The sequence below is a fragment of the Eumetopias jubatus genome, unplaced genomic scaffold, assembly GCF_037043125.1.
Source record: "Eumetopias jubatus isolate StellerSeaLion01/CBP00866 unplaced genomic scaffold, mEumJub1_p1.0 scaffold_3, whole genome shotgun sequence".
Lineage (NCBI taxonomy): Eukaryota > Metazoa > Chordata > Mammalia > Carnivora > Otariidae > Eumetopias > Eumetopias jubatus.
Genome location: NW_028274809.1, coordinates 28,916,969 through 28,941,706, shown reverse-complemented (window position 1 = coordinate 28,941,706; position 24,738 = coordinate 28,916,969). Strand labels below are relative to the sequence as shown.

Here is a 24,738-nt window from a genome sequence, read left to right as displayed (position 1 = left end):
AGTACACTTAAATCACTGGCCACAGTACTCAGAGGCATTGTGCATTAGATGGCATCTTTGAACAGCTCATTATTGTACCAAGAGGGGAAAAAAGCACACTGGAAGATTAAATTAGGTAGAATATACCAGAGAGAAGGGAATTACAGGAATAGTGTAGAAACAGAATGTGAGTTATATGAGGATTTTAAGCAGTTAAAACCTAGGAAAGAAAATGGAAGAACTAGATTTGTGGTTGCTGTAAAGAGAAACAGCCCACATATTTTGACTTTAAAATACTCCTTTTCAAACTTACATTTCAGTGAGAAATATGCCAAATCTTCATAAGGTTTATGACACTAGCCACTCAGGTTGAGCAATACACTCTGTAAACCGAGAGTCTTGCTGTATTTTTGTCCACCTTAATTCACTACCTAAGGTCAAATCTTCAGCTGATCACTTTGTTCTTGATAAACTGCTGACAAGGTTAAATGATCTGATTTCATTTAGAAGGGCAATCTCTCACAAAAACATTGTAAGATTGTACCCTTTACTATGCCAACTACTAAGCAGAAGTGCTAACATGAGCAGTCAAAGGTTACATAAAAATCTGGGAGGAAGAACCCTGGACAGGACTAGCTTTAAGAACGAGTTAGCAGAATAAGTAGAATCACACATTGTTCTTTCCTTCTTGGCTGTAATTCTAGATGGCAGTACAGCCATCTTGATAAATGGGAAATTGAGTCAACTCAGGGTAAAAGTAATAAACATCCCTGAAAGCTAGTAGGTTCTCTGACAAGGCATGGAAACTGGTCACTAGTAGTTTAGTAACTATGGCAGTTTTCTCAGGGCTTTATACCTAGGAAGAGTTTGTTCCCTAAATAATTAGACTATAAAAGTATCTACCTCATCTATCTTCAGTTTTAGTTTTTTTTTCCTTATTGGACTACTGACCGGTGAAAACTTCAACTCTGATATATTGTCAACTGAGTTTTTAAGTCTTTACAAGGAAAAGACAAAGGTCTGAAATGTGTGTCTGAACCAAGTGAAACTGCCACTTTTGTAGGTCAAAAATGGCTGCTCACGAGCAGTTTCACATGGTTCATCCTAAGACATTCTTAAGGCCCAATGCTTCTGGTTAAAGAGAAACTTTCTCCTTGCTGTATCATCAGATTCCATCACGACCTTCTCTTTGACATTTACTCTTAATGTACCCCATGTATGCCCATACATAATTGAAATCCAACACCACTGAATCTTGGTTTTATAACGGTTCAAGATTCATTTCTTGGTTTAGTTTTCCTATATGTACAAATACACTATTCCTTGATTTAAAAAAAGAAAGCTGAAGCCAGTATTTATGGGAGAACCATGCACTCTGTATCCATGTTATCCAATGTTTTGGAAAAGTTGAGCCACAGCATATAAATTAGCTAAAATCTTTCATCACCAAGACCTCTCTCTACTCACATGTGATAGGACTGCAACTGTTGCCTCACCCAGAAGCGGCTTTCTTGAGTACAGAGCTACTTGGAAAAGCACTTGAATCTGTAGATGACACGCAGCATGTATCACAGTAAGATTTGACAGCCTAAAGTCTTAACTGTTAGCCACTCACGGACCTGGTTGACCAGACACTGTGACAGCAAGAAAGCAAAAGATCTAGAAGCCTTCCAGCAAAGCCTATGCCTGTAGATACAAGTGCAAGCAGCTTGGTTTTGGAGGCAATTTCCACTATTTTTAAGAACATGTACTTAATGTGACACAAATTTTAATACCAGAGTTTGTGGTTGGGGATTTCTAGAGTGCAGAAAGAAGAATGAAATCATATAGAAATGAAGAGGAATCTGACATCAAAGGAAAAAAGATTAACGTTCTTTTAAAAAGGAACAGGTTAGGTGTTAATGATTATAACTGCTGGGAAGGGAACTACGTAATCTGGATTAGAGAAATTCGATGATCGCCTCAGAACCTAAGGTCCTCAAGAAGGTATCGATGGCATCCACTTCAAGACCTCAAATTATTCTGGTTGTTTTTTGTTTTGTTTTTGAGAGAGAGAGTGATCAAGCGTTGAGGCGGGGAGGAGGGACAGAGAGAGAGGGAGAGAGAGGATCTTAAGCAGGCTCCACGCCCAGCCCAGAGCCTGAGGTGGGGCTCGATCTCCCCACCCTGAGATCATGACCTGAGCCAAAACCAAGAGTTGGATGTTTAACCGACTGAGCCACCCAGATGCCCCTGCTAGCTTTGTCTTAAAACATCTATTCCTTCATCATCTTACCATTCTCAATTCTACTAACCTTCTAGCCCCCCAGATGGGGGCCCCATTATCTCCTCACTTTGGAACGGAGTTGCAAAAGCAGATCTTCCATGTGTCCCCCTCCCGCTGCTGATTAGGGTCCTCCCTCAAGATCATCTCCCCTCTGCTAGTGTCCAGTGGCAATGCTGGATGTTGGTTACCACTATGACCCATTTCCAAAGCATTTGCACCAGGTTGCAGGAAATACAGGATCTATGTGGCTCCCAGGCTAACCGGCCCTTGTAATCCCCTATAATCTACTTGAGAGAGCTCCTGGTTTCCCCCAAGCAGGTGTTCCCCGAATACTGCCCTTGTTCACTCCCCTGACCTGCCCACAACTGGAGGTGATCTCCTCAGTCTCGGGAGCATCCCCACCTTCCAGCTCCAAGACTCACTTCATCCGGCATTAGGAATAGATGCCTCGCTTCTTAAGGTAGCCCTCTCACCTTATGGAAGGGATTCCGTTCCAACTTTTTAACACCAGCCTTCTACATCCACCCCTCCACCAATTTATCCCCTTCTGCTTCAAAACTGCACCTTCCCAATGCAAGGATGGGGCAATTTGACCTTGCCTGGTCCTTTACTTGTCCTATTATTTTTCGAGATACAGTCCCCAGACCACCTACCTCTCATCAGCTGAAAGTGCCTATGAGAAACGAAGCTTCTCTAAATGCAATGTGGAATCCTGGATTGGATCCTAGAACAGATAAAGCGCATTAGTAGAAAATCTGGTGAGATCCAAGTGAAGTCTGGAGTTAATAGTGATGTGCCCGTGTTGACTTCTTCATTGGGACGGTGTACTATGACGATGTGTTAGTGTTAGGGCCAAATGGGAAAGGGGTATACAGGAACTGGATTATCTTTGCAACTTTTCTGTAAACCTAAAATAATTCCAAAATAAAGTTCACTAAAAAGGGGGGGGGGGAGCAGCAGCTTCTTGGGCCCCAGACCTACTGAATCTCAATTCCTAAAGCTTAAGTCTGGGAATCTACATTTTTAATAGGAACCCCAAAAGATTCTATCAATTCCCTTTCCATTCCATGACTGAACAGTTGCTTCTTCCTTGCTTTACCTTAACCTGACCTAATCCTTTACCTCCTCTCAGCCCTAAGATAAGTACTATTATCCCCTTTTCACAGATGAGAAAACTGAAATCCCCCAAGATTAATACGCCCAGGATCACATAGCCCATAAATGGTGGAGCTGGAGCTTGAATCCCTAGCCATCTCGCTGCCAAGGCTTTAGGCATAACCATTCTACTGCCTTTCAATCCTGTTTCCATTAGTGACAAACTAAAGACCTCTAGATCACTACAAGAATTATTACCAATAATACCCTGGACCCACCTATTTCTTCAACCTGCTAGGTCTCTACGGCCCCTTTGGCTCTAGCCTGTGGCTTTGCCCCGACCCCCCTTTCCAATGGGGGGAAGTGAGCAATGCGAAAGTGCCGGGAAGATGCGCCAACCACAGAGTCCTGTGCGTGGAAGGTACCGTTGCTCTTTGGTCAGGATCCAGTTCACCTAGTGTATTTTCCGTTCTGCTTCTCCCAACTGCCCAAACTACTGTAGGAATCTGATTAGCGTTCACAGCACTCACTCTGACATTAAATTACATACTCTCATATCGTTATTCACCCCTTATCGGATTTGTCTGATCTCCCCTCAACAAAATTTTCAGCTCCTAATGACCCAGCCCCTCCTACATACGTAGGCCCCGGAGCCTTGCGGGAGAACACGAACACACTGGGCATGAACATGAGGCAGTGGTTCACAGCCTGGTGGCCGATCTGCACTTTGCCAAAACAGGAGCCAGCAGAAAGTATTCGACGGTGCAGTCGTGTCTCAGGTTTACTAAGCATCCGTCCTGATTATCAGGGAGGTGCCAACTCGAAATCAATTTCTATCCTCTTATCTGGGCTCCCTGACTTGTATTTAGAGCTTGATATCACACTGGGGGGCTAACTGCTGACTGATAAACAGTTTTGAGAGTACCTGCCCCCCAACCAGACACACAAAACAACAGCATCACCTCTATTCAAAGAGGTTCAGTAGAGAGTACAGTTGGAGGGTTGATGACAGAGAACACAATCGCAGGCAATGTCTCTGGTCTTACGTGTATTTCCCTTCATTTCTTCAAGTGAATCAATGATACAATCACAGGATCGGCAGGAGAAACCTATGAAGTATATTCAAGTAAAACATGTGTCCATTAGTTTTGCTTCTGGTGATTGGAATTTGCTTGATTTTCATATTAATAAAAACATTGCCGCTTTAAGTACATCTGAGAAATCTGATTATGAAGTCAGAATCCACCCATCTCCTTAGGTACTCTTAGGAAGAAGCGTGTGTCTCCATAAAAGCCTAAGGAGAAAAAGACGTGTACAGCATCTTTTTATTTTCTTTACCATTGCTTTAATGCACTTTAAAATTTATCTACATCAATTGGGAACAAAGAAACAAAAATAGACATTTCTTTGTTTTTCATAAATAACTACTCTCCATATTTGATAAAAATTTCAAACCATTATTTTACCTTCCCACAAATATAATACATACAAAATCTTTTCTGAAATAATAAGGTCAGCAAATTAAGTATCTTGAGACTAACATAACCACATACGACTGCTGTTCTATGGACTTCCAGGAACAAGACAAGAAACAAAAACTTCTATCAAAATGCTCTGGGTTTCCTTTTGTTAATGTTACAGATTCAGAATTATAATCATCTGCCAATAATAATTTATAGATTCAAGTTGATTGTCTACAAATAAAATATCGCTGGCTCTGATCTGTGAGTTCTGGATTTGACACGACAGTGAGGATGCTGCGTGACAGGCACTATACATATATGAACATCAGAAAGTACTGAATGCCCTGGACTCCAACTACTGACTCGGTATGTGCCTCATTTGGCTCAGTAATAAATTCACCTGCACCAAACCCGTATCAAAAGTCACTAAATCTCTCATATATATAATATATATTATGTATATACACACCCACAACACACACATACTATACATACAGTTTGTAACAACATGAAGTAATATTGTCTCAAAATGATGTACCACAGACATTATCCTGGCTGAAATAAATCCTGTAATTGTCACTGAGCTGCTAGAAGGTTTTGAGGGTTCTGAGTCAGGTTACTTAGTTACTTCCACCCTGCCCACCCTTTGCCCAGCTTTAATGTCTTGGTAGCTTTTTTCCCCTCAGAATCACCCTCCCCCCACTCCAGGCATATTTTCTTCCCAGGATCACTTGATTGGACTTGGGAGGCAAGAAAGGGCATGCAGAGAGAGGGAGCAGGCAATTCTCAGCCACTGTACCTCACACCTGCCTAGATTTGTGATGTTCTCTGTCCTGTTTGCCACATTTGGTGTTAGAAAGCAGTTATTCAAAGCTTTGTCTCTCCTACCCCCCTTGGTCTTTCTGTAGAGCACAAAAGTGAAAAAAGCCTCTTTAGCAGGGATAGCAGTTCATTAAAATATACAACTACATTTCCTAGCTCTGGGGTTCCCATTCTGTACTTGAGAGTGCAGGTCACGGATGCTGTTATTAAGGTTCAGTGTGGGATCCATGAGGTTTTCTCCCGGCAGCCTGTGTCAGGATTAGTGCAGCCCTGGCCCAGGAGGAAACAGCCTAATGAATACCAACTTGGAAACAGTGCTGTTGGCACATTATTTAAGCTTGTACATGCGTACAATTACACACCACACACACACACACACACACACACACACACACACACACAGGCCTGTCACTGGGAACGGTCATGTGGAAAGATGACAAAGGTTTGCAAAGATAAACCAATAAGGCACCAAGAAAAATTATTTTCAGCCAATTTAGACAACATCAAAATGTGAGGAGGGAAATAATATAAGTTAAAGAGCCTTCCTAAAGTCTGGCCAACTGATTCACTAAGAGGTCACATTAGTTCCTTTAGACAACCTTCTAAATCTTCTATGAAGTGAGACAATGCTCAAAACTGAACCGTGAAAGGGGCATGTGACATTAAACTGAACCATAAATCCTCTCCAACTTCACAAAGCTATCTGTGAAGAAGTTGCTAGACTCCCCCCCACCCCAACACAAACACAACCTTTCCTTTTATTTGTTTTCATGAGTATGGATTGTTTGCATAATAAAAATACAAATCAGGGGAAAACAGTGTGTGAGATGGAAGTAGAGGGTGACCACAAGTAGATCCAACCTCTCTCTCCTGGGTAGGGTGGGGTGGTTGACAGGAGTAAGACTTGAGGGAAGCAGGTGGTAATTTATCTTTGAGGGAAGGGAGAGGAAGGGTAATGGGTGAGAACACAGACTGAAAACAAAGGGACACCTCTGAAAGTTAGTTCTGCAACTAGACCCCAAAAGGCATTACCTATATTGCCTCTCCTTGGCTGAGTATCCTTTGTCAGCAGCCTTGTTTTTTTGTTTTTAAAGTAAATTGGTTGTTCTTTTAGGCTTGGCATGTTGCCAAAATGAAAAAAGAATTTTTTTAAAATGAAGAATTAATCCACCTTCATCCATTTCATGCCACAACTTTTAGATATGTTGTGCATCATATCTGGATTCCTCCACAAAGAAAAAGAAGTAAGGGGGACAAAGGCAAATTAAGCACAGTGACTGAAGGCAGCAGAACAATCTATGTGTACTTTCTGGGAAGACACACGAAATGAGGGAAGAAGTCAAGGTGATCACAAAAGGTCCTCATCTGACGAAAAACAGAAGAAATTGGCCCTCAGACAGGGAATCTACTCCAAGGTTCTAAAAAGCAGCTTCTGAATAAGGGCAGGAATAAGATGTGCAAAAAGTTCTGTAGCTCTACGTACTAAGTTTTGTTGAATCTACTGAAATTTTAACTTGTGCATTTTTATAAACACAAAAGCTTTTGACAGTCTGCAAAACTACAATACTAGGCTTCTCCCTGCAGCGAAGTGTTTCAATTCACTATGGGAACTATGCATTTCTTTCCTTAATACCCATGAAGTGAAAACTGACCTGGATTTAAATCTTACTTTTCCAACTTTGGTATAAATGAGGGACAAATGCCTAGACTCGACATTTTCCTAGGGAACCAGTCTAAAATTTTAATTGTTTTTTTGCCGTTTTAGCTTCCTAAATGTAGTCCCCACTCAACCCTGGTTACTGGTGTTTTGCTGGCCAATGCACTATCACCTCCTTCCCCAAGCTGTGGCCTCACACTCTTCATGAAGGAACAGTTAAACAGATTAGAAAAGCAAACAGAATTCTTTAATAGTAAAGAAACTCGTGTGTGTGTGTGTGTGTGTGTGCGTGTATGTGTGTTTTCATATATAGGCTTTCATATATGAATGGTTAAACAGATTTAGGAACGCAAACAGAATTCTCTAATAGCAAAGTGCATGTGTATTTGCATGTGGATGCATGCAAGTGTGTGCTCATCAGAAAAAAAGTGTGTGCTTTCTCAGAAAAAAAAAAAGAGAGAGAGAGAGAGAAACAAATTGACGTGGGGGAGAGAGAACAGCTTTCCTCCTGCAGTAGCAGGACCCTGATCCATATTTTAAAAGCTTACGCAAGTGTATTATGGGTGTCATTTGTTTTGAGTGACTGCAGAAAGCCATGTTTTGCTGCTTTGGGAATATCTGGCTATTAAATTAGTCCAAAGTCCAGGGACACTTATTTTCCCTCATTGCTGCCAATGTTTGTTCACAGGTAGCCAGCCTCCCTCCCCCCAGTTCAAGCACCCCATTCAAGGGTGGGTGTGGTTTCTTAATCACAGCTCTCCAGGAGAGGAGGAATAAGAAAAGCAAAAAGACTGTTTAACATGATAAAGGAGGTGGGATGGGGGTGGAGCAGATAAGAGAAGTGTTGGAAATTTACTTAATTACGGGAGGTATATCCATTTTAGTCCTTACAACTAAAAAGCAGCCCCTTTAACAACTATCTCTAAGTACTTCCAGAAGAAGGGAGTGGGGGTTTAATTTTACCAAAATCAGAACACAAATTCTTTTTTTAAAAAAAATTGGGATCACTGAAGCCTATTAAGAACCACCCACTCCTTCTGGGGCACAAAGCTGCCATTTTACCAGTCTAGAACTCAACCAATCACCATCCCTTAGGTTTTCACTTTTCCAAATATTTATACCGGCACTCTATAAGGCCACCTCTAACTTATTCAAGACAACACTGGGTGCTGTTAAGAATAAGAATGATTACAAGCACTACAGAAATGAAACCGAAGCTCGATAAATAAACAAAGCTAGGATGGCACACAAAATCATTAAACACTCTCTAACCTTGTCACTTTGGGGAGGCCCTAACCACATTATGCTCCCCCTCCTTGGCATGGATTGGGGTTTCCCCTAACTTAGGGACTATAAACAGAGACAAGCAGCTCACCTTAAAGCATCTTGGACACTTTAAGCAATGAAAGGAGAAAACAAGCTGAGAAAGCACACCCAACCGCTTCCCAGTCATAGAAACCTAAACTTTCACTGTTCACATTTTTTTTAAAGACACAAGTATAGGAAATATATTTTCCCAATTTAGACCACACAGTTCAAAGAAACCTGAACCAAGCGGAACTTCATTATAAATGCCAACCTTAGGATTGTAAAGCCCCCAAAGCAAAGGTAAATTTTGTTGCCAAAATGCAACAAAGTTTAAAATTAAGAAAACTACATATAAATTAAAAACAGGGTTCCCCTAAAAAAAAAAAGGTAGTAAGAAACGCAAAATAGAATACACGTGAGCTGAGCCCCTTTGAGAAGTCCTGGGACAGGTGCTCCCTTGAAAGGGCCCCTTTCCCCTCTCTCCAGGTTGCCCCAGGAGGGGGCATCAGCACCATGAAGGTAAACGGAAGTGAACTTGGCAAAGCTACCAAACAAAACAACCCCACCCCCCCAACTCCCGGCCCTTCTGGGCCTCGGCCTCCTACACGTGAGACAGGGACACCTGCTTGTGGTAGGCGGCGGCCGCGGCGGCGGCTGGGGGGGGGCCCGGCGGCCCGGTCCTGCCCGTGAGCGCTGCGCTCGCCTCATAGTCCCCGGCGGCCGTCGCGCCGCCGTTCTTGTGGCCCCGCCGCGGGCGGCAGCAGCAGCGACTCGTGAAGCGCCGCCACGACTCCACAGTCTTGCCGGACCAAATCCAGACGCCCGACGTGATGCCCACCACGAGGCACATGAAGTACTTGAGCATGAGCACCCAGTACTCTGGCTTAGCGCGCGGCTGGCCGGCGTCGGGGCCTGGGCACGCGCAGGTGAGCGCAGCCTCCCAGCTCTCGCGATAGTGCTGCTCGTACAGGTAGCAGGCCACCACGATGCTGGCCGGCACCGTATAGAGCAGCGTGAAGATACCGATGCGGATCATCAGCTTCTCCAGCTTGTCCGTCTTGGTGCCGCCCTGCTTGATGACGCTACGGATGCGGAAGAGCGACACGAAACCCGCCAGGAGGAAGAGGGTGCCTACCAGCAGGTAGAGCACCAGGGGGCCCAGCACGAAGCCGCGGAGCGAGTTCAGGTTCTGGTTGCCCACGTAGCAGATGCCGGCCACCGGGTCCCCGTCCACGGAGCTCAGTGCCAGCGCTGTGATGGACTTGACGCTGGGGATGAGCCACGCGGCCAGGTGGAAGTACTGTGCATAGCCCGCGATGGCCTCGTTGCCCCACTTCATTCCAGCTGCCAAGAACCAGGTGAGCGACAGGATGACCCACCAGATGGAGCTGGCCATCCCGAAGAAGTAGACTAGCAGGAAGACGACAGTGCACAGCGCAGGGCCTGTCGTCTCGTAGTGAATGTGGCTGTGCTCGCGGCTGCAGGCGACGCTGGCATGGCCCACCACCAGGCGCACCAAGAAGCCCAGCGACACGCACAAGTAGCAGGCGGACAGGAAGATGATGGGGCGCTCAGGGTAGCGAAAGCGTTCCATGTCTATCAGGAAGGTGGCCACCGTGGTGGAGGTGGAGATGAAGCACAGCACAGACCACAGGCCAATCCAGAAGGTGGCGAACGTGCGCTCGTCCGGGCTGAAGGAGGGCTGGTAGCAGGGCACCGCGCAGTTGGGCACCTGGCCCGTGCGCACCTTGTTGTAGAGCGGGTGCGACTCCTTCAGGATGGGCACGAAGGGCTCGCGGCACTTGCACACCGATGGGCCCCCGGCGGCGCACTCGCCCCCGGAGGCCGGGGCCCCCGCTGGGCCCGGGAGGGTGGGTTTGGCCGGGAAGGGCCTGGGGGGCGCCGTGGTGGCCTCGCTGCGGTTGTAATCCATGCACAGGACCTCGGCGTCGCGGCCCAGCACCGGGAGGCGGTCGCAGCTCATGCGCTCCGGCCAGGCAAAGCCGTACTGCCGCATGAGCGGCGAGCAGCCGGCCTTGGCGCGCTCGCACACCGAGCGGCAGGGCGGCAACGGCTTGTGGTAGTCGGGCAGGCAGATGGGCGTATACATGGAGCACAGGAAGAAGCGCAGGTCCGGAGAGCAGTGGATCTCCACCAGCGGCCAGAACTGGTGCACCTCCAGGCCAGCCTCGTCCTGCGTGTCGTGGTTGAACTGGTTGGGCATGTGCGTCAGGTTGTAGCCGATGCCGCGGCACATGGGCACTGTGATTTCCTGGCACACGGGGGCCTTGGAGGCAGCCGCCGCCCGGCCGGCCAGCTGCGCCAGGAGCAGCAGCAGCAGCGAGGGCGGTGCGGACGGGTCAGGCCGAGCCATAGCCCCCTCCCTCCCCTCGCTTTGCCTGCCGCAGCCCGCGCGGGGCCCACGCAGCCAGGGGAAACCGGGCCGGCCTTTCCGCCGACTTGTGTGTGGCGCCGCGCCTGGCAACCTGTTGGTTTCTTTTTCTCTTAAATTTGTCCAAAGATAAACTGTTTCGGGAAGGCGCTGCCTCCGCAGGCAGCGCTCAGCTCTTCGCCAGATAGGGTGGGGAGGGACGGTTAGGGCTCTGGTTCCAGGGAAAGTACTCTCTAAAAAAGAAGCTGGGGGAGAAGAAAAATTGCAACCACTCCCAATTAGAGGGGAGTCAACGACACAGTCCCCGCAAGCGCTCTCCAAATCTCTAAGTTAACCTCTCTCCCCTCCCTCCCCTCCACCTCCGGGAACCAAACTACTGACTCCCAGCCCATCGCCACCCCCCGCCTCCTTCCATACTGGGCCCTCCGGGCTGTACCCCGGGGTCGGAGAGCTCAGCCGCCCGAAAAAGGGCTGAGGAACCGGGAAAAGAACGGGGAGAAAAGGGCAGGCGCGGGCTCTCACCTTTGCGGATCCCGAGAGAAACGGATTGTCGGCAGGCAGCCTGGGTGCTCCGTCCCTGGGACACTCGCTCAGAAATGCGACTCAGAGACGGGCTGGCACCCGGAAAGTTTGACGATAGGCTGGGTATCCGAGGCGCGGCACATGGCAGCAGGTGGGGCGTCTCAGAGAGGGGGTCGCACCCTGAGCGCGGTCGCCGCAGGCCGGTCACTCGCCCTCTCCTCCTCCGGGGCCCCCCGCATGATCCGAGCGGGGCAGAGCAGGAGAAGGCCGTGCGTTCCACCGGGGTCCGGGAGCCGGACGAAGGGCGAGCGCGCCTGGCAGCACCTGGGCGAGAGGAAGGCGGTGTGCGGCAGCCGGGGGATCCCGCTGCCTCACTGCACCGCGAGCAGCCGGCGCTGGCACCGCCGGGACTGCATGGTGCTAGCCCGCCGCCGCGTCCAGCCCGCTGCTCGCCTCCTCCCCTGCAGGGGGCTCCGCGCTCCAGCGGACTCCTGGGGGCGGTGGCGGCGCTCCCGGGACGCGCCCGGCTCGGCTCCTCCCCCGCGCTCTCTCACTCTTTCGCCCACCTCCCGCGGGTACAGAACGGCGCGCGCTCGGCGACGGCAGCGGAGACTCGGACGCGGGTTGACTGGCCTGTCCCGCCCCGCCCGGGTCACCTGCCTCTAAAGCCCGCCGGGAGGCCCCGCCCCTTCCCCGCCCCCTCGCGCTGGGGCTCGGTTGGTGGGCCGCCCCGCCACGTTCTCCGCGCGTCCCCGCCCACTGCCCCGCGGGCTCGGCCTCTCCCCCGGCGCCCTCCGGCCCCGCCCGGAGCGGGCCGCCGGGGAGCGCGGGCCAATAGCGGGCCGGAAAGCGATGGGGGCGGGGCGAATGCTAATCTCTCCTTCTCGAGACCCCGGGCGGGAAACCTTTGCTGGAAGTCCCTACCGAGTTCTCTGCGGGCGCCCACGGGTCCGGGGCTCACTTTCCCGTAGTAGACTAGCTCATGAAACCTTGCTTCCAGAGCCCCTGCCAGGTCTCTCTGCAGCTAAAAATCCTTAGCTTCCAGCGCTTGTTTAAAAGAACTGCTCGAAGAAGCATTCTTAACCGTGGCACCTGTCTCCGCTCTGCGCTGTCCTCATACCAGGTGAGCTCACGCTGAGAGAAGAGCGAAGGCTTCTTGAGCCCCTACTGTGTGCCAGATAGCGCATTAATCGTTTATATCTTAATACAAGATCTCAGATCTTTACAGTTCTGTGAGACAGGTACTCCTTACAGGTGAAGGAACAAGGGTTTTGAAACTTGACCAAGGCAACCGAGCTAATACTTTCCCAAGAAAGCCGCAACATAGGCAATCTTCACCCCAGTATTCCGAGCGCCTGGCACATAGTAGGCGCTCAAATGGTAACTCGGGATTCGAACCCACGTAGCTGCATCCCAGTGGTAACCACTCTCCCCCCACCCCGCCATGTAGTCTCTGTATCCCCCTGTCTTCAACCTTTACTTTAGCATTTCGTCACAGAAGACTCGAGAGATGTTAGTCCTTTATCAGTCGAAGTTTAAAATCCCAGGCAGTCCCCAAGATGCCTGCAGGGAGAAGCGGCGCTGGCTCGCGGCTCGGTAATGGGTGGGCGCCTGGCCCCCCGGGGCTGCCTGCTGCTGAGCCGCGTATCCGCGCGCCTCTGGGGAGCGGGGGCGCAAGGAGCAGTCCCCGCCCGCGGGAAGACCCACTGGGTGCCCCGGCTGCTGGGACACACAGTGGCGCTCTCCAGATAGGTTATTATGCTGCAAGTTTTTAAATGTCCTAAAAATGCCTCTTTTCTACGTGTTCTAATTAGGTTGGAAGACTGAGGTGTTTAGCATTCTTGAAATTCATTCACACGCTTACAAAGAGGGTTTGAATTGTTTCCCGCTCCCCCACCCCTTCCTTCCTCTGGGAAGGAGGAAAAAAAGCAGGAGGGCCTGGGTACTTCAAGGAGTCAGGACTGGACTAAAAGGTTGAGATAGATAGACCACAGTCATTGTCGTTCTGTCCTGGATCCCGTTTGTACAGACTGGGAGACTGAATTGCAGAATAGCCCTCTCCCTCTTGCTTACCAACAAGGCTTTGTGAACAATAATGAAGAATATGTACATTAATCCCAGACTCAAAGTTTAAAATGAATAAATACTATTGTTTCACAAGCATCAAAACTATTAATAAATATGTTTAAAATGTACCTTACATCTTTAATTCCCTGAAATTCTACAGGTGTTCATATTTAATCTCTTTTGTGTTTTGGAAACACTTAGCACTCTGGGTCGGCAAACATCCCAGGGTTGAAAGTAGTGGGAGTTGAAAAGCTATGGAATAGTAATCAAAAAGAAAGGGAAACCCTCAGTGGAAAGTATGTGCAGACTGTGAACATGCCAAGCAAGGGCTGTCTCATTCTGTGCCCTTTATGCAACGTGTGTATTATTGGGGATGGACAAGTGGTGGCTAATAATAAAAATTATTTGAAGTTGGAGAATGTTAATCACTCACGCTGGAATTTAGCCAGAATACTTGTGTTATTTCACTTGGTTCTGATTCAAACAATGTTATCTACTGGTCTGTAAATCTCTCTCTTAATCAAGAGCGAAATGTTATTTTTGCTTGGAGGTCTCTAATAGTAGTAGTAATAACAGCAGAAAACTGCCAAAAGAGACTTATTGTGTAGTTTTTTGTATCATTTAAATTTTTGCTTTTTTACGTATATTACTTCAATTTCAAGGTAAGCAGTTTAAAACGTGCTGATTGTTTAACATGTAGTAGGCAGGCTGCTAAGTAATTGATTTACTTTACCTCTTTTAACCCCTCACAACAATCAAATGGAACCCGGAACCATAACAACTTGCTTGAGGTTACAATCTAGTCCATAGAAAGGATGGAAATCAAAATGTTCTCCTGTGTCATAATTTATTATTCAACAAGCTGGAAAACACTACATAATCTTGTAAAAGTGCAATTTGTTAGCCCCTAGAACATTGCCAAGCATTCTTTTCTATTCATTCACCCATCTATCCTTTCATCTAGCCATTTGTCCATCTGTCCATCCATCCATCCATCCATCCATCCATCCATCCATCCAAGAAGCCAAATTTCTGAGTTGAAGACACAACTGCCATGTTAAACATGTTTCTACAAAGCCAAATTCATGAAATTCAATTTAAATTATTGTCCAAGGTGTGTTTATTAACTGATGAAAATACAGAGGACAATGCTAAACATTCCATCACAGAAGTATGTGCTATTCCAAAAGTTTTGAAGTACTGGCTTTGGATTTTGTTATCAGGGAATAGTTGGGAGCATTTTTAAATCTTACTAAATTTGTGTTCCTTCTACATGTATTGTTCTGTTGAGACACCTGAGAGTTCAATGCTTTAGGAATAATAGGTAGACTTTGTATACTCCTCAGTATCTTCATAATCAAGCCTGGAACAGTATGCTGCACATAGATGCCCTCAATAAATATTTATGAAATAAATGGATGAGTGATTGACAACATGAATGAGATTACCTTTCTAAACTTTAGCAACTGGTATTGAATCCCTATGACCTCTATCTCTGAGGTTGACCATACCCTGTTAAATGCAGCATGAGTCCAAACCTTGTCTTGCCTTTTGTAGGTGAACCACCTAACGGCTCCAAGTGCTCTTTCCTTGCCTGTATAATGGAGATACAAATAGTTATCTACCTCATAGAGTTGTAGTGAGGGGTCAACGAATTGATATGATAGAGGATTTAGAACCTGGTAACTATATAATAATAGGTCTTAGTCATAATTATTAGTTTCTACTATGGTTCATTCTACTTTTCTGTTTTCCCAATCTTCTATATTTTCTTGTGTGTATTACTTTAATAATGGGGGAAAAGTTACACTTTTTAGATGTACTTATGTCTGAGCACACTCTCAGCTGTCACCAGCTATCTCTGGTATTTAGATATTAGCTAAATTTTATGCCAAAGCAGGGATCATTTCACTTGCCCTGAACCCAAGTGCAACCAGCCAGTGGGTGTGCAAATGTGCACAGTGGTGGCCCGGGAGAGACACCGCCAGCCAACATGAATCCCTCACAGGTGTTTCCAGACTAGTTCCTTACCTGTCCTAGTGCATTTCTGATCACTTCTCTTACCAGATCAGACACTTCTAGATGAGAAACCACAAAACTGACCAGAGGATTAACGTGATGAGTCATTTCTCCATGTACATAATGACAATGTCTTATTCACATCAGAAGCGGAATAATTCAACGATAATCTTTAGTCCTTTCCCCTGCTCTACCATGGTGGGAATTATAGAAAAGTAAAAGCTTTCTCTGTCCCAAAGGAAATGGAAGTACTAATCTTTCCCACATTGAACTGTGGCTCTCAGCAGCACATTATGATCACATCGGGGAGTTTTAAGAAACAATGATGCTTGGACCCTATTAAATCAAAATCTCTAGTTCAGTGACCTTTGAGATCTTGTTCTTTAGTTTTGTTTGCTTATTTCTTTATTTTTGTTTTTAACTCTCCAGGTGATCCTGATTTTCAGCTAGGGTCAAGAACGACTGACATAGATGGTTCTGTTATTTCCTCAGTGCAGCCCCAAGCTCGGGCCCAGCTGGATCTTCTGCAAAAAGGGTTAATCACATCCGTGTGTAAATGGAACCCCTTGGGAGAAAGTAGAGAGAAGTACCATCTAATTGCATTGAGTCTGTTTGGGCTGTAGGCGAAACTGAGTAAAGCAACAGGATTGTGGTATAGCAATGAGACTGTTAATAGCAGTGAGGACCAGGGAGGCCTGGGTGGCTCAGTTGGTTAAGCGACTGCCTTCGGCTCAGGTCATGATCCTGGAGTCCCTGGATTGAGTCCCGCATCAGGCTCCCCGCTCAGCGGGGAGTCTGCTTCTCCCTCTGACCCTCCTCCCTCTCATGCTCTCTCTCTCAAATAAATAGATGATAAAGTAACATTTTACATATATAATCTCCTTTACCCCCGAGAATCTTGTAAGGTTGATATTATTATTTCCATTTTATAGATGAAGAAACTGAGGGTTAGACAAGGAACTTGTTCTACAAGGTCGCACACTTTCTGACTTAGATTTTCCTGACTCCGAAGCCTCTGCTGCCATCGACTGCAGACCTCAAGTTAAGCCCAGCAGAGAGCGTCCTGAGAACCACCAGAAGGTAAATCTTGAGATAAGCAACTTCCCTTGTTCCTTTGCATCCCTCTCCTGGGGACCAGGTTGAATCTTAATTCTGGGGTGGCTTCTTGTGGAGAGGGGCTAGTGTGTGAAAACGCCGAGGGCTCTGCTTCATCTAGAATCCAGTGTGAATCGAGAGCCAGCTTGTTCTTTGGGCTTTGCAGACTAGGCATGAGGTGGGACGCCCCTTAGACTAGAACCTTCCTGGTATCTTGGCAGAGGAAGCTCCGGGTTGGTAAATATTGATGCGGCACGTACTGAGGGCCAAGCCCTGGTGCCAGGGTGCAAAGATGAGTAGACTTGCCAGGCAGGGCATGGTGGGAGCACAGCAGAGGCACCCTTCCCAACCTGGTGGCTTAGGGAAGACCCAGGCTGTGCCCGGACGGCTGCATATGAGTTAAGCAATCTATCAGGCAGTGTTTGGTACAGGAAATAGAAACCACTCTAGGTATTTCGAGCAGGGGAAGACACTACTGAGAATCAAGCAGGGGCTTACAGAATTGTTGGAAAGGCTGGAGGGGCACAAGTCAGCAGGCTACCTGGACTGTGGGGTTCCAGGGACCACCGCAGCAGCTGTGTCCCAGGAGTGACAGGACGCTGAGTCCAGCATTCAATGCCTCTGGTATCATCTCTCAAACTCTGCTTCCCAGCAGCAGCAAAAGCAGTGTGGTGCCTTCTCCTCGAATCCGCCTGCCAGATCTCATCGGAATGCACCTGGATGACTGCACCTATTTCATATGCAGACCCGAGCTGCAAGAGAGTCTGGGAAATGTAGCTTTGAAGTGTCCAATTTCTCCAATTAGATTACTAGAAGAGGGATCTAACAGAAGCAATTCTCAGTATCTGCTATGGGTGAAAAAACTGAGAAGAATTTCCTAGACAGAGGAATCAGCAAAAGTAAAGGGCATGAGGCCATGACAGAACACAGTGCAAGTGGCTCTCAGTAACAGAAGCACCTGAATCAAGGTTCTCACCTGAAAGCACACTCATGTCTAATCAGTGTGGTTTTAAACTTGGATCCCTACATACACTCCACACGTAACACGCTTTCATTGATACAGTGCTTGACTTATTCAACTGACTACTGCAGAAGGAGAAAGGAAATGAGCCAAAAGCACAAAGAAGAAATAAATTAAAGTATTAGGTGATGTTCATGCACACACAGAAAACATAACCTTAAGCTTCTCCAAGTGTACTGTTGCAAACACTGTTGATACACAAGAGTCACCTCCTCTTTCTCTTTCTTAACAGGACTCCAGGTTTTTTGTTTTGTTTCTTTTTTTTCTTTTTTTTTTTTTAAGATTTTATTTATTTATTTGAGAGAGAGCGCGCACAAGCAGGGGGAACAGCAGAGGGAGAGGGAGAAGCAGGCTCCCCGCCGAGCAGGGAGCCCGATGTGGGGCTCAATCCCAGGACCCTGGGATCATGACCTGAGCTGAAGGCAGACACTTAACTGACTGAGCCACCCAGGCACCATGTTTTCTTTTTAATCTACTCTTTTCTGCACAGCCATGTTCTCCAGGAGGGACAGGAGCTCCAGTCCCAGCCTCAAGAAGTAACACGTGATTTGTCTAGCTGACCATGCTGCTCCCCTTCTTCTTATCAATATTTAGGTTACACAGGTGCACAGGGCACAGGGCTGGCCAAACCCGGGAGTGGGCCAATGTGAGGCAAATCTGGCTTATGAGAAAGATTTTACTCCAAAGGTGAAGCAGTCTTCTCTCTTGCTGGGTATTATTTTGTCTGCATGCAGTGCCTACCATTTTGGGCACCATCTTGCAGCCAGGAAAGAGCTGAGCTGACACGGGAGAGGGATGACACTGGGGCTGCCTGAACCGCCTGCCTCCAGACTTCTTCTTACGTGATGGAACACACTGCTAATTTTCTAAGCCAGTTGAGTCAGTGTTTTCTATCACCTGCAACTGAGAACGTCGTGACTACTACACACAGTCTATGGGTTTAGGATGAGGATCTGCCCACTTAAACTTGGCTAATGGAAGTCTCTAGAGGAGATTTAAGGACAAAAATTTATTCCCCCTGCCTTTTTTTTAACCAGAAAAACTGTTATTCATCCTTCAAAAAGTATTTGAGACCCAATCAGATGTCTTTCCTGTCTGGCTGACTTGTTATTCGCCTGTATTTCCACAACCCTTCCGCCATTCCTCTGTTAGAGCATTTTACTCCTTCTCTTTCAACAAATAGTTATGGAGTACCTATTATGGGCTTCGTCACCTTCTAGGCACAGGGGATACAGCAGGGGACTAGATGCATGGAGATTCTAGTCTAGCGGGAAGACAAAAAATGACCGAAAACATTTAAATGTGATGACTCGGGGCACCTGGGTGGCTCAGTCGTTAAGTCTGCCTTTGGCTTGGGTCATGGTCCTGGGATCGAGCCCCTCATCGGGCTCCCTGCTCGGCGGGAAGCCTGCTTCTCCCTCTCCCACTTCCGCTGCTTGTGTTCCCTCTCTCGCTGTCTCTCTCTTTCTGTCAAATAAATAAATAAAATCTTTTAAAAAATAAATAAATGTGATGACTCTTATCAAAGGGGAAAAAAAGAATTCTATGACAGCATTTAAAAGAGGAGTGGTGCCTGGATGGCTCTGTCGGCTAAGCATCCAACTCTTGATTTTGGCTCAGGTCCTGATCTCAGGGTCTTGGGATCGAGCCCTGCCTTGGGCTCTGTGCTGGGCGTGGAGCCTGCTTAGGATTCTCTTTCTTCCTCTCCCTCTGCCCCTTCCCCACCCTCTCAAATAAATAAATATTTAAAAAATAAAAATAAAAGAGGAGGAAATAACTACCCTGAAGTTTATTTTATCGTACTGTGGTTATCTGTTCATGTATCAGTTTTTTCCACTAGCTTGTATGTTCTTGCAACCTCACATTCCTCACCCCTTGCCTGAGAGAGTATATTTTTCCAGAGGTGGCTGCAAAAACATCTCCCGTTCCACATGTTCTGTGATGTAAACCTGCCATTCCCCCATAGGGGAGGGAAGGAGGGGGTCCGAACCCCCTCCCTTGAATCTCAGTGGGCTTGTGATGATTTTGACCAGCAGATGATACTGGAAGCGATGCTGCAGGACTTCACGGATAGGTCATAGAAGGCTATGCAGCTTCTACCTGCTTCTCTTGGAGCACCTGTTTTTTGAAATGTTCTTTCTCTGGGGCACTTCCTCTTGGAGCCTATATGTAGAGGCTCCAGGTGACAGTCCCAGCTGAATGAATGTTCAAGTCATCCCAGGCCAGGAGTCTGACATATGAATAAAGGAGCTTCCAGATGACTCTAGCCCCCAGCCTCAACTCCTCCCCAGCTGTTCAAGTTTCCCCAGGTATCATGAAGCAGACCCAAGCCATCCCCGCTGTGCTTTCTCCTACCTTGTGATCTAGAGCTTCCATGAGCATAATAAAGTGCATACTGGGTTTACACCACCAGCCTGGAGTGCTTTGTTACAGTGGTGATGACTGGAATACTCCAAATCTGCCTTCCTGTGGAATCTTAGATGACCAAGTAGACAACTTTTTTTCTTTTTACTTGACCCAGCTGGTGATCAGCTTAGGCACTGAAGCTCGAGAACTTTCATCCTACTTTCATCCTGTTGAACCTCGCTGTTGATGATATGCATGTGAAATGTCTAATCTTTTAAAACACAAATCTTCACCATTGATCTTAATATCCTGCTGCAGTGAGTTCCCCAGGTCAATTGTGTGTAGTGGGGAAAAAAGTACCTCCTTTTATCCATTTTAAACATGCTTCCTTTTCATCCCTTCTTGTCCTCTTGTTCTTCCCCAAGTAAAGGTATTTCCATTTTATGGCTACCTAGACACAGAGAACTGAGTTGAGACAATAATCTTGCTTTGAGGTGGTCACCCAGAAGGCCTCAGGTGTGCTGCAACACGGAGCAGTGAATTTTAGCTGGTGACTTAAAGGTGGTGGGGCACTCCATTCTAATTAGTCACAGGTTTAGTGCCAAGCTTTTAAAAACTAGTCTCTAAAAAAAAAAAAAAAAAAAAAGTCTCAGGGCACCTGGGTGGCTCAGTCCTTAGGCGTCTGCCTTCGGCTCAGGTCATGGTCTCAGGACCCTGGGATCGAGCCCCACATCGGGCTCCCTGCTCAGCGGGAGGCCTGCTTCTCCCTCTCCCACTCCCCCTGCTTGTGTTCCCTCTCTCGCTGTGTCTCTCTGTCAAATAAACAAATAAAATCTTTAAAAAAAGAAAAAAAAAAGCATCTGTTCAGCTCAGTGATGATCCCGGGGTCCTGGGATCCAGTCCCACGTCTGGCTCCCTGCTCAGCAGGGACTCTGCTTCTCCCTCTGCCCCTCCCCCCACTCATGCTTTCTCTCTCTCTCTCTCTCTCTCAAGTAAATAAATAAAATCTAAAGAAAAGTAAGTAAATAAAATAGTCTCTAAATTTTGCAAGAGGCAATGGGTATCTTCTCGTGGGGCACAGTGTAGTGGGAAGAGCATTGGTCAATACACGCACAAGCCAGATTCCAGGCTTATCTTGTGAGCCAGCTGTGTGTCCTTGGGCATATCACTTAACCTCTCTGGGCCTCATTTCCCTCAACTATAGGAAGAGGAGATTCAACCAGAGGGCCCTGCCGCACCCTTTTGCCTCTAACATTCAATGAATTCTGTGTATTTGCCAGTCATTTTGAAACATCTACTACATGAAGTCATGGGAAGAAAAAGCCCGTACTCTGAACAGTTTTCCTTTTTTAGTTCTAAAGTGGGGCTGGAGAGGACCCCTGTTTCCCCCGAAAAAAATCCTCTAGTTTTTGGAGAACACATGTTATCTTTTTCCAAAAACAGAATCTGAACAAGGCTTCAATGACCAAAACCAGAATTCTTCCTGTGCGGGATAAGTGACAACTCCTGCAGCCTATGTCCTTGGGGTGTGGCTGCTGGAGCGCCCTGAGAACCACCTGCAGGCTTGCTTCCAGGAGCCTGGTGGCTCTCACAGCCGCAAGCTTCATGCCAAGCGATGAGAAGGGTTGCTCGGGGCGATGGCCTCTGCCACCTGACCACCTCGGGGAGGAAAAAGAATACTGTCCAGTGAGCAATGCAGTAGGAACAAGTCAAGTGAATCCCAGACGATCTGAGATCTCCTTTTTCCCCCAATCCTTTTTTCCATACAGAAGGAGAAAGCAGTCACCGTCTAGAGCTAGGGGAAGGCCTTCCATCTCACTCAGCCCGGACTCCTTGAACTTCTTTTCTGGTCTGCTAAATATGTCTTCAACAGTTGGGATACTTAGAACTTCAGGGGCTCTAACCCACTTCTTCAGCTCTGCATCCTGTTTTCTCTTACTGAATGCTCACTTGCCAATCTCAAATGAGGGGAATGATTCTCATCTCTGATTTTTAAATTCATTGCAGAATCACCATTCTTTTTTTTTTTGAAGATTGTTATTTATTTGACAGAGAGAGAGAGAGATTGCGAGCAGGGGGAGGGGCAGAGGGAGAGGGAGGAGAAAGCTCCCCACTAAGCAGGGAGCCTGATGTGGGGCTCGATCCATGGGATCATGACCTGAGCCCAAGGCAGATGCTTAACCAACTGAGCCACCCAGGCGTCCCCAGAATCACCACTCTTGAAGGGCTACTGGGCTGGGAGGACGGATTGCTTCTCGCTGTTGGGTTAGCAAACTCTATCAATAGCAAGGAGCTGCATGAGAAGGCCCTTCTCCACAGAAGATTATTTGCAGGGTTAATATAACCCCTGAGGTCTTTATAATTCATGGAGCGTATAGACCCTTAGGTTTAGGGTATAGAGTCTTAGACTCTTAGATTTCAAGCAACAAGTAGAATAACAGTAGTGAAAGTAATAAAATAATATATCTAATTCCTAGAAAGGATTTTTAAAAGTATGAATTCTAGGGGCGCCTGGGTGGCTCAGTCAGTTAAGTGTCTGCCTTTGGCTCAGGTCATGATCCCAGGGTCCTGGGATCGAGCCCAGCATCGAGCCCTGTGTTGGGCTCCCTGCTCAGCGGGAGTCTGCTTCTCCCTCTCTCCCTGCCCCTCCCCCTCCACTCATGCTCTCTCTCTCTCAAATAAATAAATAAATAAAATCTTCTTTAAAAAAATATGAATTCTGAAGAAGAACTCTCCCCTATCTTCCTTAACAATGTGTCTCATGTCCTAAATGATCACACATATCCCCTTCCTGATCATCCTCATAATATGCAAGAATGTTTTGATGTTTTTGTTAAGGCCCTCAAGGAAGGCTTGCAAACATCCCAGCAACATCTATACCAACACTCTCCATTGTACCAGTGGGAAAAATGAAGATCATGGAGGATGAATTATTTGGCTATTATTTACTTATTTGGGTTATTTGGCTAAACCAAATCACAAGTGTAGCCTTTTCTTAGAATAACGCAACCTCTGTGAGGTGGCCTTGGTGTGCTCAGTGACTCCTCGGTTGTAGCTGAAAGGGGAACCTAGTGTATCAAACACCACAGTCTATTCCCCCTTCTGCCTTCCTACTCACACTCTAGCTAGGGGAATGGCTTGAAGGCTTGCCAGCTTCAGAACCCTTCAGCCCATATGGGCTATGCTGCAGCATTGCTTATTTCTCAAAGACTGCAAAGATGAGTTACGGTTTACATAAGTGGTACCTAAGGAACTGGTCAAGCAATGGGCGGCACTTTTGTTTTTAACTAATAGACTTTATATTTTAGAGCATTTTTAGTTTTACAGAAAATTAAGCAGACAGTAGAGTTCCCAATATCCTCTCCTCCTGCTCATGGCTTCCCTTATTATTAATATCTTGCCTTAGTGTGGCACATTTGTTACACTGATGAGCCAATATTTATACATTATTATTAAGTAAGGTCCATAGTTTACAGTAGGATTCACTCTTAACAAAATCAATGGGAGAAGATATTTTCAAATGACATATCTGATAAAGGATTAGTATCCAAAGTATATAAAGAACTTATAAAACTCAACACCCAAAAAGCAAATAATCCAGGTAAGAAATGGGCAGAAGACATGAGTAGACATTTTTCCAAAGAAGACCTCCAGATGCCCAACAGACACATGAAAAGATGCTCAATCATCAGGAAAATACAAATCACAGCTAAAACAAGGAGTCACCTCATACCAGTCAGAATGGCTAAAATGAACAACACAGGAAACAACAAGGGTTGGCAAGGATGTGGAGAAAGGGGAAACTCTTACCCTGTTGGTGGGAAGGCAAACTGGTGCAGCCACTCTGGAAAACAGTATGGAGGTTCCTCAAAAAGTTAAAAATAGAGCTACCCTACAATCCAGCAATTGTACTACTAGGTATTTACCCAAAGAATGCAAAAATACTGATTCAAAGGGACACATGCACCCTGATGTTTATAGCAGCATTGTCAACAATAGCATAATTATGGAAAGAGCCCAAATGTCCATTGACTGATGAATGGATAAAGAAGATGTGGTATGGGACGCCTGGGTGGCTCAGTTGGTTAAGCATCTGCCTTCAGCTCGGGTCATGATCCCGAGGTCCTGGGTTGGGCTCTCTGCTCAGCGAGGAGTCGGCTTCTCCCTCTGTTGCTCCCTCTGCTCATGCTGTCTCTTTCTCTCTCTCAAATGAATAAATAAAATCTTAAAAAAAAAAAGAAAGGAAGATCCTCTCCTTCTTTAAAAAAAAAAAGAGAGATTATGGGGTATATATATATAATGGAATATTATTCAGCCATCAAAAAGAATGAAATCTTGCCATTTGCACTGATGTGGTTAGAGCCAGAGAGTATAATGCTAAGCAAAATCAGTCAGAGAAAGACAAATACCACATTTCCACTCATATGTGGAAACAAAACAAAAGAACATGGGGGAAAAGAAAAGAGAAGCAAGAAGTCCAAGAAATGGACTATTAACTATAGAGAACAAACTGAGGGTTCCTGGAAGGGATAGGCAGAGGGGTGGGTTAAAAAAGTGTTGGGGATTAAGGAGGGCACTTGTTGTGATGAGCACCGGGCATTGTGTGTAAGTGATGAATCACTAAATTCTACACCTGAAACTAAAAAAAAAAAAAAAAAAAAAGGATTCACTGTTTCTGTTGTATAA

The 24,738-nt window shown here is 46.5% G+C and overlaps 1 protein-coding gene across 1 annotated transcript; it reads right to left on the bottom strand.

Moving 5' to 3' along the window:
* Positions 1-9,191: 9,191 nt before the first annotated feature.
* Positions 9,192-11,628, bottom strand: FZD5 (frizzled class receptor 5). Its single transcript, XM_028112247.1, has 2 exons — positions 11,505-11,628; positions 9,192-11,227 (listed from the first exon to the last, which is right to left on the bottom strand). The coding sequence occupies exon 2, from the start codon at positions 10,962-10,964 to the stop codon at positions 9,192-9,194; it is 1,773 nt and encodes a 590-aa protein (XP_027968048.1). The 5' UTR covers positions 10,965-11,227; positions 11,505-11,628.
* Between the last annotated feature and the right edge of the window lie 13,110 nt (positions 11,629-24,738).

Coding starts and splice junctions, on each gene's coding strand:
- FZD5 (XM_028112247.1), bottom strand. CDS start 10,964: ATGGCTCGGCCTGACCCGTCCGCACCGCCCTCGCTGCTGCTGCTGCTC.